At 37.9% G+C, this 15969-nt stretch overlaps 1 protein-coding gene across 3 annotated transcripts; it reads right to left on the bottom strand.

Moving 5' to 3' along the window:
- Nucleotides 1-512: 512 nt before the first annotated feature.
- LOC5513496 (substance-K receptor) lies at nucleotides 513-15707 on the bottom strand. 3 transcript variants are annotated; one of them, XM_001633667.3, is made up of 4 exons: nucleotides 15021-15707; nucleotides 3584-3778; nucleotides 2668-2936; nucleotides 513-2213 (listed from the first exon to the last, which is right to left on the bottom strand). In XM_001633667.3, the coding sequence occupies exons 2-4, from the start codon at nucleotides 3773-3775 to the stop codon at nucleotides 1631-1633; spliced, it is 1044 nt and encodes a 347-aa protein (XP_001633717.3). In that variant the 5' UTR covers nucleotides 3776-3778; nucleotides 15021-15707; the 3' UTR covers nucleotides 513-1630. The 3 variants fall into 3 exon arrangements, with proteins under 3 accessions (XP_001633717.3, XP_032238864.2, XP_032238866.2); XM_032382973.2 differs by lacking the exon at nucleotides 15021-15707 and adding an exon at nucleotides 10745-10963; XM_032382975.2 differs by lacking the exon at nucleotides 15021-15707 and adding an exon at nucleotides 4766-4872.
- Nucleotides 15708-15969: the final 262 nt, after the last annotated feature.

Here is a 15969-nt window from a genome sequence, read left to right as displayed (position 1 = left end):
TCCTAGATGCTTGAGAAATGCCATAGTTTGTCCTAGAAGCTGATCTGTAGAGATTCCCTTTTTATTTATTAATAATTGGTGAGTTCCTCTTTGCTCTGTATTACCACTGTCGTTAGCAGAATAAAAAATATTAGTGTCATCAGCAAATAATCAAAAATAATAATGGACCAAGAGAAGATCTCTGCTGAACTCCGCAACTGATTGGCTGTAGGGATGCTTCTTTATTTCCGATTTTGACATGCTGTTTGTGGTTTGGTAGGTCAAGTCAAGAGGGGTCCCCGAATGCCATGTCTGAGCGTCTTATCTAGTTCCATTTTATGATTGATGGCATCGAAGGCCTTGATAAGTCTAAAAATAGATACCACATGTTAAGATATTTTGATCAGTTGGACATTGTTGAAAAGAGGAGGACTCTCATGTGCCATCTTGTTGTACAAAACGAACAGAGCTCCAGCGACGGCTGCGTTTATTTGAACACAAGGTGCCGTGTTGTATGAATGTTGTGTCGTTCATTTCAATATTGGAATTTTTTCTTTATTTTGGAATATTATAATGCTGTACATTGTATAGGATGGATGGTTGTAGGATGGACTTAATCTCAATGTGTTTCAACTGGATTTAGTCCGCACTTGAAATAAACATCGTATTTGCATATAATTTTTGGTGCGGTACTTTTTCCGGCACATGTCAGCGCCAGATATGTTTTTTCTTCGTTTTGGTAAGGTCGGGTCAACAAATTATCTCTATCTATTGTTATATATTAGAGTGGTTTGCAAAAACCCGTGAAATACTATTTAGTTTATTTCATACTAATACACTGTAATGACTTTAATCTTTTTTGTTCTGGCTTGACTATTACACTTTAACAACTACATTTTGATTCACGGGATTTTAAAAAAACGCTCCTCTTTTAAAATTTTACTTTAAGATTTAGAAGAACAGTATGGGAGTTACAATCTCCTCCCGCCATATACTCGTACCCCCAAGAGCAGCTCTTGGCTTGATGTTTGCACAGCGTATGTCATGAGCTTGCAGTCAGCGTCCGATCGAGATATTACCAAAGGGGGGGGGGAGGGGGGGGGAGGGAGGTTCCGACACAAAAGAGGGGGCACCAATATACAATTTTACTTCTTGTAACATACCGGTCCGTAGGGGGAGGGGGATCCCCTGGACGCTCTTCAATATTAGTACAAGGCTTGGCGCTTGTGAATAAAGAGGTACTATACAGTTTATGTGTTGATCCCCCCCCCCCCCGGGGGGGTTTCCCATGTCAACTTATAGGAATGCTTGTCGTATTTTTTAGGGGTTAAAATCGGGTATTTTTAGGGGGTATCCGAGAAAAAAAGGCTTTTTTTCTTAGAAATGTTTTTTTAAGGCTCTTGAGGTATTGTCTAGCAATTTTTGGTCGTGCAGTTATTTTTTAGGGGTATTTTTCTAATTTTCCGACGAGCATCCCTATCAGTTTTACCTCCCCCCCCCCCCCCCCCAACCCTGTTATTTTTCGCTTCCTTTTCCCTAGAAGGTAGCACTTGGTTTGACGTTTCTTTTCTATTCTCTTTCGCTTCCTTTTCCCTAAGAAGGTAGCACTTCGCTTGACATTTCTTTTCTGTTCTTTTTCGCTTCCTTTCGCTTAGAAGGTAGCACTTGGTTTGACGTTTGCTTTCCTGTTCTTGTGGGTCAAATACAAGTACAGACACGGATTGATGGCGCTATTTGCGTGAGCCAGCCATATACAGGTCAGCGGGACGTATACTGAGGTACAAAACAACAGTTTCGGGTTGAACGCGGCTAAGAAGTGCACCACATGAATAGGGAACCAGCAGAAGGCAAACTCGATCACGATAGCAAGAAGCTTCTTCACAGATCGCTTTCTCTGTTCGTGGACTCTTCGTTCGATGCTATCACTGGCGTAGCCCGGTCCACGCGTTTGCCAGAGGTACCTTATCATAATACTGTACAATATTCCCATTGCAAAGAGTGGAAAGGCGTAGTTAAGCACAAACTTGACGATGTAGTCGATCTGGACGGCTTTTTTGCCCCAAGCGTTCGCGTCTTGGACGCAGTACACGTCGCCGTTCGGTCCGTCAATGACCCGGAATCTGTAGTAGTCGCTTGAGAAGACCATGCACGCGATCACCCAGATAGTGGCGATGATGTAGCGGACGCTACGCAGAGAGAGCGGTCTCTTGGCACAGTGGGCAATGGCGAAGTACCTGGAACACACAATTAAAGTTTAAAGTCGGGTTTTCAATAGCGAAGGGAAAAAAGAGACGGTGAAAACCATACGAACGTTACATGTAGACGGAGAAGAAACAAAAAGACAAAGCGGCTTTTCACTGGCAAAGAAAGCGGACAGGGGAGAAATGCAACAAAGATTGTTATGCTCTTTTATTCTTTTAAAGGCGTCTGGCAACTGAGTGTGGTCAAGAGAAGGGAGATTTTCAACATAGGCTTGAACTGTGTAGATGCTTTTCACGTGTCTTTAAAATTTTAGCCCCTCCCCTGCCTAGTATTTATCCCCATCCCTGCCTGGTACTTAGCCCCATCCATCGTATACACGGGAGTAGCGCGCAGCGAGTCTTAAAAATAGTAACCACACAAAGGGGCAGTTTGATGGAAACCGTGAGCTATAGCGACTCTCGTTTCATTTTGTGTTGTTTCACTTACCTGTCCACGGCGATTGCCGCGAGGGTAAACACACTTGCCGTAATACTAATATTAGTCCCAAAGTTTAAAAACTTGCACGTGAATTCCCCAAGCGTGCCAGGAAACCACCGCAGCCCGATATAAAAGTACGAAATGTTATATGGGACACCGAATATGGTATCGAGCAAGTCGGCCACGGCCATGTTGATGATGAGCCGATCGAAAGATCTTCGGAGCTTACGGCGGGCCACCGCGTGACGAATCACCATTGCGTTACCAATAGCTGACACCTGCAAGTAACGCAAGTGAAAACGTATAAAAACCTGATCAAATGAACATTTGTCATGCTACGGGAACCTCAGACCAGGAGCGAGACAAGGATTTGCTGGGGGATGCGCAGTCATAGGTATCAAATGCGATACCAGACTGCGATTTCACAGGGATTAAAAACCAGCACAGGGATCCCGGTAAAACACATGGTAGTAGGACAGGCTCTGTAGGTTACCATGCCAACACTAAGAGAATAGCCATAAATAATAGTAGTCATGGTAGTATTTCAGGAGAGGTTAATTTTGTTTGGTTGAAACGTGGGTGGTATGTGGTAAAACATGGAACACTGCCCTCGGAACTAGACAAATAGAACTAGGCGACTTTCACTGAGAAATCACGTGACTTTTTGAGTGCCAAACTAAAGACAAAATAAACACAGAAATGGCTTCGGTCTTCCAGCCAGAGAGCGACGTTAAATAAAACATTTAAACGGAAATAAGCGAAAATTGGCGACAAAAAATGGCTGACTCGTTAGCGCTGAATAAGTTGCTGTTTGTTGTTGTTATTTTGCCGCCAAAAGCCGAACGCGCGCGAGTTTGCCTCCCAAAAAGTCACGTGATTTCTTAGTACAAGTCCCCCTAACGCATGCGTGTCTGTCCTGACCTACCACGATGATCGACGAGTATGCTATGGTTAACAGAAAGATGGAGGACTTATGCAGAGGTTTGAATGCGCATGCGCCATCCAATGCTGGCAGTGTTGTGCCGTTGACGTCAAAACTCGAGTTCGTAGGGACGAAAGAGTTCGGTGCAATGGAAGAGGAGTTTATTAGTGGCCCGGAAAGTGTCGGCGACGGCATGTCCTGGAAAAGATACAAAGATATTCATCGGTGACTGAACGTGATTTGCAAATCAGACATATTGCGCTGAGAATTCCTTTCGAAATCTTTTCCTCCGAAAACTTCACCCCAGGCACCAGGAATATCTCATATTATTTTAATTAAAAAAATCTTCCAAAAGGGTTTAAAGCACGAAGTAAAATCAAATAACGGAATTAACGGATAAATAGCTTAGCGAACACAAGCGATAATAAGCTTGGTAGTGGTAATAAGAAAAAATTCTGTAATTTTTAAAAGAAATAACTGTGTCGCAGCTACATTTTGTACATGTGCCAATATTTTTGTCGAAAAAAAGGAAGGAACGTGTGAACAAACATTTAGTTTTCCCATTACTGATATCTCTCCTAAATCTCCCTCGAAAATAATAAAGTTTTCAGGTCACAACCATGTTCACAATTACTTCTGCAATCGCATAAACTCAATATCGAGTGCAAAAACCACAGCGTCGGAAGCATGTCATTGCATAAAAGCATCAAAATCATCAAACATCCAATCCTTCAAATATTTCCTATTTAAGCAAGAGAATTCAAGATTAAGGCTTAAACCCTTGAAAATCGTGTTTTTTATGTTTGACATAGTTATGGTGGAAGCCTAAAACCTATTTCGATTTATTTTCTTTTTTTTCTATTATACTACGGTAAGCAGTACAGTAAGTGTAGCAGTACAAAAGTTATCTTGGTTTCCTTTTTGCCACATAGAAATAATGGAATATTTCTTCAAAAGAAACTTGAAGTAAACTTTTAGCTATGAGACTTTCTTTAAAATTGTTCCATGAAAATGTTCCCCATATATATAATTAACGCAAGTCTATAAAACATTTCATTAAAATAACATATTTTCATAAAAAAAAACTTGCGGACCTCTCAATTTCTCAATTTCGTATTTGAGCATGACTACCGTCATCAAGCGGACAAAATAAGGCATAAATAGCTACACCAATAAAACTCTCACCTTTTCAAACTACCAGCAATATCAGGTTTTCTCTGTCAAAATGTTCTAGAATCTTAATCTAGTGTGTTACTATTAGTAATCAGAACAAACTATTCTGGGCATGCTATTAGTTCTTACCACATGCCTAGTGGAGATAATATTGTTAGACCGGATGACGCTAGTAATTTACCAATAGGACGAGAGTCCATTTAACACTATTGCTGTATTGATAACCCATTTTTTTATCTCCTAAATAACTCATACTGCGCCTCCACCACCTTTCAAGAAACCGGCCACTGATTATTTTTTGGTAAAAGTAGAGCACGTTTTTCTTAGAAATTAGTTCTAGGAATAATGAATTTCAGCGATAATTCCAAGAAATAATGTCAAATTATTATATGCTAAATCAATATTGTTTGATCAAAGGGGTTTGTTGTGCAAGGAAAGGTGTTTTAAATTGAGGATACTAAGAATGTCTTGATAATTTTTTATAAAAGTAACAGGGGTGGTCCCTCGAAATCTCGAGGGTTTTTTATATCTCTGATTCTCAAATGTCTTTTTATTCAGACTGTCTCAGAATCAGTGTCACACAATTTTTTTTCTTGTTCTCGGTAATCGAAATTTGAGATCTCGAATTTTACAACCCTGATATTTCCATCTTGAAAAATATCGCTAAATCTTCATATTGCAGTATTTTCCATCATCATAGCCTTTAACTATACATTTATTATTATATTTTTTTTGGTAGGCATGATAAATGCCCTTATAGTTTTAATCAAAACACACCACGTTGACTGTGTTAAGGTGTTTGCAATTAGAAGACGCTAATGGTCTTAATGCGCCCATGGGAGATGGATAACGTGAATGTCAGACAATTTGCGAAAATTTAGGCCGGCCTTTCTAGCTTGTTGTTTCTTTTTTCTTTTGTTCTTTCTTTTGTTTTGTTTCTATTGAGACGTGCACGGAGCTTCGAGCCCGGAGCTTCGAGTATTTTGCTATCAGGGGTATTTAGATTTTAGGTGGGTGTTGTTATTTCTTATAGCTATCATCCAAAAAATTCAGGTACAAGAATTCTAATTTTAAACTTAACTGATAAAAACAGAAGATGGGTATCATAGAGATAAGTTGTGAAACAAAAAGGACATTTAGAAAAAGGCGATTGGAGTAACATATAACCATTATTCAAAACACGAACTCGATTGCATTTCGATCACAAAGTGATTTCCATTTGATCGCAAACGATCACAAAAGATCGCAAGGTGAGTTTCCATATAATCGTACATGATCGCACCAGATCGCACAAGGGTGAGTTCTCATATAATCGCACAAGATCGCACAAGGGTGAGTCTCCATATCATCGTACATGATCGCACCAGATGGCACTAGGGTAGTTTCCATATAATCGTACACAATCGCACAAGATCGTAGGGTAGTTTCATTATAATCGTACACGATCGTACAAGGTGATTTCCATAATCTTGTTTCTTATTGTAAATGCCATATCACAACACTGATTGGGGCAAGGTAAGAGCATCATCTCTTCAGGTGTGGGGTGGACTCGAGGTGTGCTCCATGAAAGTAGATAGGATTAATTTTAACACCCAAAGTAAGTCCTATTGTACTAACAATATAATTTTATTGAAATGTTTTTTTAAATTTATGTAAGTAACAGGTAAACAACAACATTTATTTATTTTGTCAAGTCAAATGAGAGGGCTATAGAATATCCAGACTTGATTGAAATTTATATAGCATAAACATATTTTCAACAACATTAACAACAACACTACAAAGATTTTATTGAAAATGTTCCATAAAAAAATGACATTCAATGAGGGATAAAGGTATTTTAGGGGAATAATAAAACTTAAGCTTATCTAAAGGAAGCACCAAAGTACCAAAATAATTTCCATAGATTTAAGTACATATTTTACACTTACATGATTTACAACAAATGATGACATTCAATGGGAGATATATATATTTTATAGTAAGAAAATAAAATTCATCTTAGGGTAGCCGGTCAAGTGTCCAATGTAAAGTAGATTCATTGACAAAGCGATTTGTAGGAGACGATTTCCATCAATTGTTACAAACTACTTCCACTTCAAAATAGATTAAGCAATCAAGGTAAATACCTCGAGTCCATTCATGAGTGTCCAGAGAGTCCATTCATGAGTGTCCAGAGCACATTTAATTACGCCTTGAAAGTAAGCTGTATGAGTCTAGCCAAAAGAAAGCATAGATAAACTTTAAATTCTGAAAAAGGAATTGAATTTGATTGAAATTTGAATTTTCAACAGATCTTTGAAAATTTTCCTGGCCGCGCGAAAGGAGATTGAATCGAGTGAATAATTCCAAGTTTTGGCGGGAAAATCTGAAACAACGTATCTTCCTTAAATCCGTTAAAATTTAGAGACGGCAATACCACAAAATATTGGCGAATTGTTTTCTATTGCAATGCTACCCACGACTAAGCAAAGAATAATTTAAAGTCGAGAATTGTATGCAAAAAAAAAATATCGTTTTGTTGTAGGTTTCAAAAAACAGCGCGCCCTCGTGAGAATGTCGCCATTCTTGATTGCGAATGCAGCGCTCGCGCACAATGCAAAAACAATTCAAAGACAAAAAATATCTGCTAAATTTTGCATATTTGTTTCCTGAAGTTAAATAATCATTTGACTACCAGGTTGAGATATAAAGAGACGGTAAAAGTTGTAACCGCACAACGTTCTTCAGCAATAACTAAGATGACATGAAGACGGAACCGGTTAAGCGCGCGCATATGTTTTCTCGACATGTATAGTTTGATTGGCATCTCGATCTACGTCACAAATGACTGGACCCGGGCCTTTCAGTTTACGGCCTTTTTTCCGAAGGTTGACCAAAATACCTCAATATTATATATTTGAGTTATTCGCGCGAACGCGTGTTTTATAGGGTCCATACGAACCACATACCATTTGGAAGATGAAAATATAAAGAATTGACAAAATCTATCATCTCTGAAAGGTTATATGGACTTTAATTTAATTCTTATCTTGAGCCGCGTGTCTTGCACTCGGTTCGCAAATGTAACGAGTAAATACAGCGAAATCAATCCAAGCTGAGATGATTTTCCAAAATAACTTGGTAGAAATTAAGGCTATGGTAAAATATGCAGTTATTAAATCGCGAATCGGGCCTTCAACTGCACAAATAACATGGATCTAAGAGCTAAAATCTCAAATTCAAGATGGCAGCCATGACACAGTTTTAAATTTGCAAAAGGTTCTGGTAACTAGGCGTTGCGATGACGTAGGACAGTAGCCTAGAAACTTCGTGTAAGAAAAAGGCTTTAGTAAGGTCGCAATCAATACACTAAAATAAGAAGTATCGCCTGTGGCGCAAGGGTTCTTGGGAATTGCATTGTGCAAATCGCGAGACGACAGGAAAAAAAAGCAGCTGCATTTTATGACTGGGCTACCACAGGTATCCCTGTAACTATTCGGCAAACTCTCCCCGGCAAGTTTCAACTGCTAAACCGCTTTTTGGTTTCCATCATTCAAACAAACGGAATTACATTTGTGGCTTTTTGTTGGTAAGTGCAATGTGGAGAGGTGGCGTGACTGAGACCATTTCATAATTGCTGGCCAATCAAAACTTTCCAAAAATTCTGATTGACGGATGTCAGAAGGCGATTTAGCTGTTGGACATTGTCGACGACAGTTGCATAATACTGAAAACGGCAAAAAGATGGCACCCGCACAACAATAGCAAATCTAAACACCGAGTGAATGCAGTCGCAGGCTCAAGACTCCTTTCAATGAAAACCCCCAAAAATGCAAATGCAGCTTACAGTTTACCTGATATTTCCACGGCACATGTTCAAAACTTTCATATTAAACAGCGGGCACTGGCCAATAATGCACAGGTTAACATTAATTTAACCAATGATTCACATGTGATGGGTTTTTACTAGGCAACTACGCTTCTACGACGGGTGCTTGGTGGAAAAACCTCGCTTTTATTTCCTACTACGACACTACGCTACTACGACGGGTGCTTGGTGAAAAAACCTCGTTTTTATTTCCTACTACGGCTACTACGCAACTACGACGGGTGCTTGGTGAAAAAACCTCGTTTTTATTTCCTACTACGGCTACTACGCAACTACGACGGGTGCTTGGTGAAAAAACCTAGTTTTTATTTCCTACTAGGGCAACCACGCTACTGCGACGGGTGCTTGATGAAGAAAGCTCGTTTTTATTGCGCTTTTTTTCAGGATCGTAATAGTAAAAATACCAGACGCTAGTCCTGGAGATAATGTAGGGTTTCCTTTAATTGGAAAAGGATGAAGAAGAATGCCGCAACGGCTACTTCGCGTAGTGGAAGCGTAGAGAAACTGTTGGTCATATAACGATCCCCTTAGTGGTGGGTTAACCTGGGGTTAACTTTCCAGCTCGCACGCGGCAAAAAAAAGATGGAGGACGGGCCGCGACTCGAAACTAGTTTTGGCGAATATCACAAAATAAACGCATGCGCTGTGGTCTTTTTCGCGCGACAGGCTAAACGGATACGATAACGACTGCGTGCGAGCTGGCTGATTAATTGACACTTTTATTTAACATAGTGATATTGACGCTTTTATGCAATTGATATTTACTTGATTTATGCGTTTTTGCCATACCAATCTAGCTTGCGTGCGAGATTTCTCTATTTGAATTTAAGGTCTCCATTAAACCACTTCAAAAGTTCACAATTGAATACTCTTAGGACCAATATACATTCGGATTAGACACTGAAATCATCTTAAGAGTGTTTAGCAATTTTCAATTAAGCCCATTCTATTTTAGGCATTTTTTTCCTATCGTTTCCCATTTTTCTCTACTCTCTCTCGAGTGGGCATTTAAATAAGTTTGATTGAATAACAGAAGACAGGATAAATAATTCTCTGCAGCAATGTTTGTTGCTTTATTATTATATCATAGTTAGTTTTTTCGTCAACAATTTGAATTTCCAAAACTAGCTTGCTGACTCATGTTTGTTTAAACAAGAGTTACATACTGAAAGCTCATTTATTTTAATACCTTAAAGGTCTTAACAAATTTCACAAAAAAAGCCTTTGGCGCTTAAACAAGAGCGGTTTTTCTTGATAAGTTTTTTTGTCACGCGGAAACAAGGAAAAACGTGAGTAGGCGTATATTCTTCTATAACTGATGCCACATCCTTGAGACAATCGTCTCAATTTTTTTAATCAAAATATGGATTTCATAATGAAAGCCCAGCTCATTTTGAAAGGAAGTCATCAATTAGAAAAGACGGAGAAGGCTGGGGAAATCCATAATTGCCTAGCTTTATCATCTTTTTTTAAAAAAGGAAGGAATTTTAGATTCGAAACAAATGCAACTCGATGATTTATTTGTTTTACGTCTATGCTAGGAAGTCAACCTATTATTGCATTGTACTTTACTATATTTTTCTTATAATAGCCTTGTAAATAATTTAAAAAAATTGAAAACACTAAGGAATTTCTAGTATATGGTCTAAAGGGTCGATAATCAATAATTTCGTTATACCCTAGAAAATGAATAAAACAAAAAAAAATGATTAGGTCTGAGTTAGGGGCTCGATAATAAATGGATTTTAAGAAACAATGAAAGGATAGTACAAAGGAATTGCTAGAATTTAAAAAAATAAAAACTTTAAATCTAAATAAAAAATTTACTATAAGGGACCAAGGGTATTTGCATTTCTGTTGTTGTTGTTGTTGTTGTTGTTGGCCTTGTAACCAATGGAATATATTTGATCTGGCTAACCAGACAATGACAGCACAAATGAACGAGTTGTTTTTGGTACCATTTGTTAGTTTCTTTTGGACTCGATGCTCGTAAACTTAAGCTGTTTAGTTTGACTTAAAGTGACCATTCAATATTCTTTAAACAAATGTATGTGCCTTTGATTATCACTTCAAAAGCCTGCAACCAGGTCAAGTTGATTCTTTTTTCAGCCTTAGCTTACCTCGTTTGTAAGAAACGGTATCGCCATGGGTTAGACGCTTGAGTGGTATAGGCTAAAATGATTTGTTGTATAACTACGTTCATGAACCATGGCATCTCTATATAAGCACTTAACGTCAACAGCCAATCGCACTACAACATATGCGCCTGCGCGGTGGGAGAAACAGGCTTAAGATGCTCCTTATTTTTTACGCATCTGATCAGATCGGAAGACTGGTAATGACATTTCCTCACTGAATATGATATTTCGCAACGAACAATCCCTCCAACCATTCTGTAATTTATACCAAATCCTAATGTATATTACATAATTGAACTCTTACAGTGAAAAGTATTCCCAATACTTGGTGAGACCATGATAAATTCTAAACCTTGTGCTATTTCTTAAAGTTAAGGCATAAATCAACACAAGGTTGAAAATGTATGTTAAACGCCTCTGTGAAACAGTCAGAGTAGTTGCGCTGACGTTTCGAGCGTGTAGTCTTTCTAGTTATATCATATTTCCTTACTTCCTCTTTTTTTTATATATTCCAACCTTCAAGAACTGAATACTTCGTTTCTATTGACCTCGTGGTTTTTATTCGGCTACTGTTTATCCTATATCATTTAAAGTTAAATTTAAATCAGAGTTGAATGTGAAATTGGAAGGTCAAGCTAGATCTCACAGTCACATATTGAGCGCAAGAAAGGAAATCGTGATGGATATTAAAGATAAACCTGAAAACAGATCCGAAATCTCACTAAATCCCACTTGTGGCAAGCAGTCGATCAGATATCTACAGCTAAAGTATTTCCCTTTTCTAAACTGCATTTTAAAATCGAAAGGATTAAACTTAGCACAGAACGAAAGACGCGCTAGACGGTCTTCTTTTCGTCTACTGTATGTCTAATCCATTCTTGTGGACAACAAAGAAAACTGATCTTCCGTGTTGGAATATTGATCTAGGACTTTTTATTCCGAAGGCTTAGTAATACGACTTTTAAAAACAAATAGGAAATAAAAAAGTCGGGCAATGTCGATGTGTTTATAATAACCTTTGTGCGTACGATTGGGTGGATACACTAGAGCCGGTAAGTCGAATTTTAGTTTGCTATTTTAGAGTAATGTTTACGAGGAAAGCTCGATTTCACCACAAACCCGAACTCACTTTGAGTTATTTATTACTTTACTATTTTCGCTTACTATTTTAGATGAATTTTTTACAAGGATAGCTCGAGCTCTCTGCTAACTCACCCTTGAGGGATCCAATTAATGGGGTTCCATATTAATTTTAGGATTAATAAAAAGTATATCCCTAGAGTAGACATTTGAAAGGATAACACGTACTATGCAAAAGGATTGAGCAATGCTCAAAGCTTTATCGTGTTTGCACGATGAACTAGTCAACATCAATAGATAAAGAAGTGAATTGAAGTATTTCCTTATGAAAGATTATATTGAACAGATAAAAACATGTTTTATACAGGAAGTGCAATAGATGGCAATTACTTCTTATGCACAAAATTTCAACTGAAAAGGTGATTTCCATTTCTGAAAAATAATAATGAAATAAAAACCTGTTTTGATACATTTTCGGCACTTGCCCGGGCTTTGGTTTGGGCTTGTTTCAAAGGTTGCAAATGTAAACAGGTATAGCTTTAATTGATCAGAGCTTTTCCATTCAGATGGTTCAAACTAGTAAAGCTAGAGACTACTTCTGATATTCTTTACACACACAAAAAAAACAAAACATGAATTTCACTCCTTATGTACAATACCTCTAGCAATCCGCAAAGCCGAACGGTTAATAATTTTCAGAAGTCCGACGGTCTTAGGATCGTTTAGCTAATACGTATATGGTAATTTTTGGTTGATTATTCTCACGAAAATTCAATCTGCGTGCCGTTTTACAGCGCAAGTTCGCCGCTTTTTCGTCATTTAACTGCATTTAACTAAAGCCCTTATAGCAGAAATTCTGATAATTCCTAAGACATCCTTAAAAAACAAGGTTTAGGAAGTGCCAAGGAAGTGCCCGATGATTTAATGCGAGAAATAGAAAAATTCTAGGAAGTGCCCGATGTATTAATACGAAAGGTAGAGAAAGTCTAGGAAGTACACAATGGTCTAATGCGAAAAATAGAGAAAGTCTAGGAAGTGCCCACTGGTCTAATGCAAAAGGTAGAGAAAGTCTAGGAAGTCCTCGAAGGTCTAATGCGAGAAATAGAGAAAGTCTAGGAAGTGCCCGATTGTCTAATGCGAAAGGTAGAGAAAGTCTAGGAAATGCCCGATGGTCTAATGCGAAAGGAAGAGAAAGTCTAGAAAGTACCCGATGGTCTATTACAAAAGGTAAAGAAAGTCTAGGGAGTACCCGATGTATAAATACGAAAGGAAGAGAAAGTCTAGGAAGTACCCGATGGTCTAATACAAAAGGTCGAGAAAGTCTAGAAAGTGCCCGATGTATAAATACGAAAGGAAGAGAAAGTCTAGGAAGTACCCGATGGTCTAATACAAAAGGTAGAGAAAGTCTAGGAAGTGCCCGATGTATAAATACGAAAGGAAGAGAAAGTCTAGGAAGTGCCCGATGTATAAATACGAAAGGAAGAGAAAGTCTAGGAAGTACCCGATTAATGCAGAAAAGTGGAGAAAGAAGGGGGCGTGTCAAGATGCACACAATACCGATTCCACTAACTGTGAATAATCAACACTCCTTTATATCTTGTTATCCTCATGCTTCTCTATACTGTTAAGTATTTCAAATCGATAGAAAAAGCAGTCAAATTCACCACGCCTCATCCCCAGCATCCCATACTCGCCTTCACATATCAATAAAAATCACTAAACACATCACGAAAAAGTTTATTTGAAAAGCTCGTTTGAACCTATAGCGAAAGCAAACAAAACATTATCAGCCACAGATCAGTTAATACGTAAAGTGGGTGCGATATATATTTTTTTCTCAATACGCCAATAGGTACAAGATGACTTTATAATGACTTTGCCCACAGGCGCACGGTTAATCACCTTCGCCTTTGGCAATAGGAAACACTTCTACAGAGATCGAACACGGGCTGCAGGATTGGGTGGGAGTAGCATCCATCGAGGGCTGCAGGACAATTTGAAAGTGAATTGTGCCAGGGGCTAAGCATAAGGACGCGTTAATGGGTGAATATATAACGGTCTGTCCTAGTTTTCCTACGCAGTCAGGTTGTCACTTGAAGGTGAATTTGTGAAAGTGCAGTACTCTCTGTAATGACTTTCTTCCTCACTGAACAAATAAGATTTTAAATTGACTTGCTAATGCTTTCAATACTTTTAACCATGTACCTTAATTTTCATTTGCTCTTTTAGTATTATTATTATTTTAAGCCTTGTGTTAGTGTTATGATAATTCTAAATAAATATGTATATCCTGATACTAGTTGATATTGTGAAAATTTTGAAATTGATTTTTAATGTAAAAACGAAAAAATATTTTTTTCCAATCATAAGGTCGGTATTCAAATGCAGACATCAAAAAGATGTTTATCACTTCTTTTTATATATCAATCTAGACAAATTTATCAAGAGCTAGGATAAGGTTTAAATGTTCTAATTGCTAACATAATTGTATCTATAGGCGGACTTTGTTTCAGCTATATCCATGATCTGTGTCCCTGAAAATGTCTAACAATTTTTTATTCTATAGCAAGAGAAATTAATGTACATTCATAGCCTTTGATCGGTTCGACTTCAATTTAAAATTGTTTTGCTCGACAACGAAATTGGAATTTATGTGAGAAGTTTTCAAAACAGAAACAGGTAGAAATTAAATATTTTTATACTCAGAAATTGCTTAAGGACAATTCTATGTACTGTCGGGGAGATGTGATCTTTTGGCACGCAGATTGTTAAGATTATCTTTTTATCTTTTGCTTCTTATAATTGTTCGGGAGATTTCGCCTTGCTTAACTTTTTCGGGGTTCCTAAACCACCACAGCCCTCTTCTGATTAGCAAGAGTGAATTATCGGTATAGACCTGTGTTATATTAACCCCTTATTATGTAAGGGCGTCAACGTAAAATCCTTTTGGCCAGGCATGCTGGAAATATATTTATTCCCGCGCAATATACCAAGCAGATAATATGTTGTTTAAGAAAACAAGCTCTAAAAAATAACAGAAAGGATGCTAGATAAAAAAAGAATAAATCAATGCATTTTTACTTTTATATCATTAATTTTAAACCATTAATTCAAAACGAAAAGCTTTGAGCGAATATTCGCCATAAAAGCGGATCACCAACACACAAAATTCACTCACCTTCGCTGCGAGTTTATTCTTTTGGCTAGACTCAAATATGTGTAGTACTCTTTTCGACTTGAACGTCTCTCTTTGAAGATAAAAGATGCAAAATGCAAGAATTTAAAGCTTCTATTAGTCTATGTCTGAAAGCATGAACTTACTACAAGTATTATTTTGTGTATGAATGGTAATAGAGTCTTCCTCCGTCTGCCAAATTCTTACTCATCTCATTTAGTGACTCGTTTGAGCGTGCGCGTGATCATCCATGAAGTTCAAAATTTTTAGGCGGGAAATCTATTGGAGGGAGCAGTATTTCGCAGCTAGACAAACAAAGCACTTGAGTCACTCTCTAAAAACACATTACACCTACGGCTAATTAGAAAGCGGAGGCTCTCTGGCGGTTCTCTTGAATTGAATGTCAGAACGATTAGCGAGAAAAAAACGATCAGCTACCCTCGTGCCACAAAAACGGCTAGAAAGAAGTTCACATAAAAAGAGAAATTAGGAAGACAGTAAATATATAAATACTATAGGGGAAAGAGGTATAAGATGTTGGAATACTTCATAAAGGCAATGCTCTTCTAATCACAAGGGAGTGTGTATCAGCTGAAATTAACTCACAGATTATACGATCACCTGTGTTTGACACACTGGCCAGTCACGCGTACGCCTTTGTGGAACATTTAAACGCATGCGAATAAGGCGGCAATTAAAGAAAAACGTGCATGGCCGATTCTTCAAAACAAAAAAAAACTTGCAGAACTCCAAGCAATAATAAAGCTTTCTGGTAAAAAAAAAAATCTTAAACACTTCGGGCCCACGAAAAAAGACATACACAAAACAATTGCCACCCCCCTCTCCAAATTTCTAATGGTCCACCCCTAAGGGAAAAATTGCTTGTTCAATTTACTTATTCCCAAAGGCGAGATAGAACGCCAAAAAAGTCACCAATACGTGCAGAATAACG

The sequence above is a fragment of the Nematostella vectensis genome, chromosome 15 (genome assembly GCF_932526225.1).
Source record: "Nematostella vectensis chromosome 15, jaNemVect1.1, whole genome shotgun sequence".
NCBI lineage: Eukaryota > Metazoa > Cnidaria > Anthozoa > Actiniaria > Edwardsiidae > Nematostella > Nematostella vectensis.
This window is presented reverse-complemented; position numbering and strand designations above follow the sequence as displayed.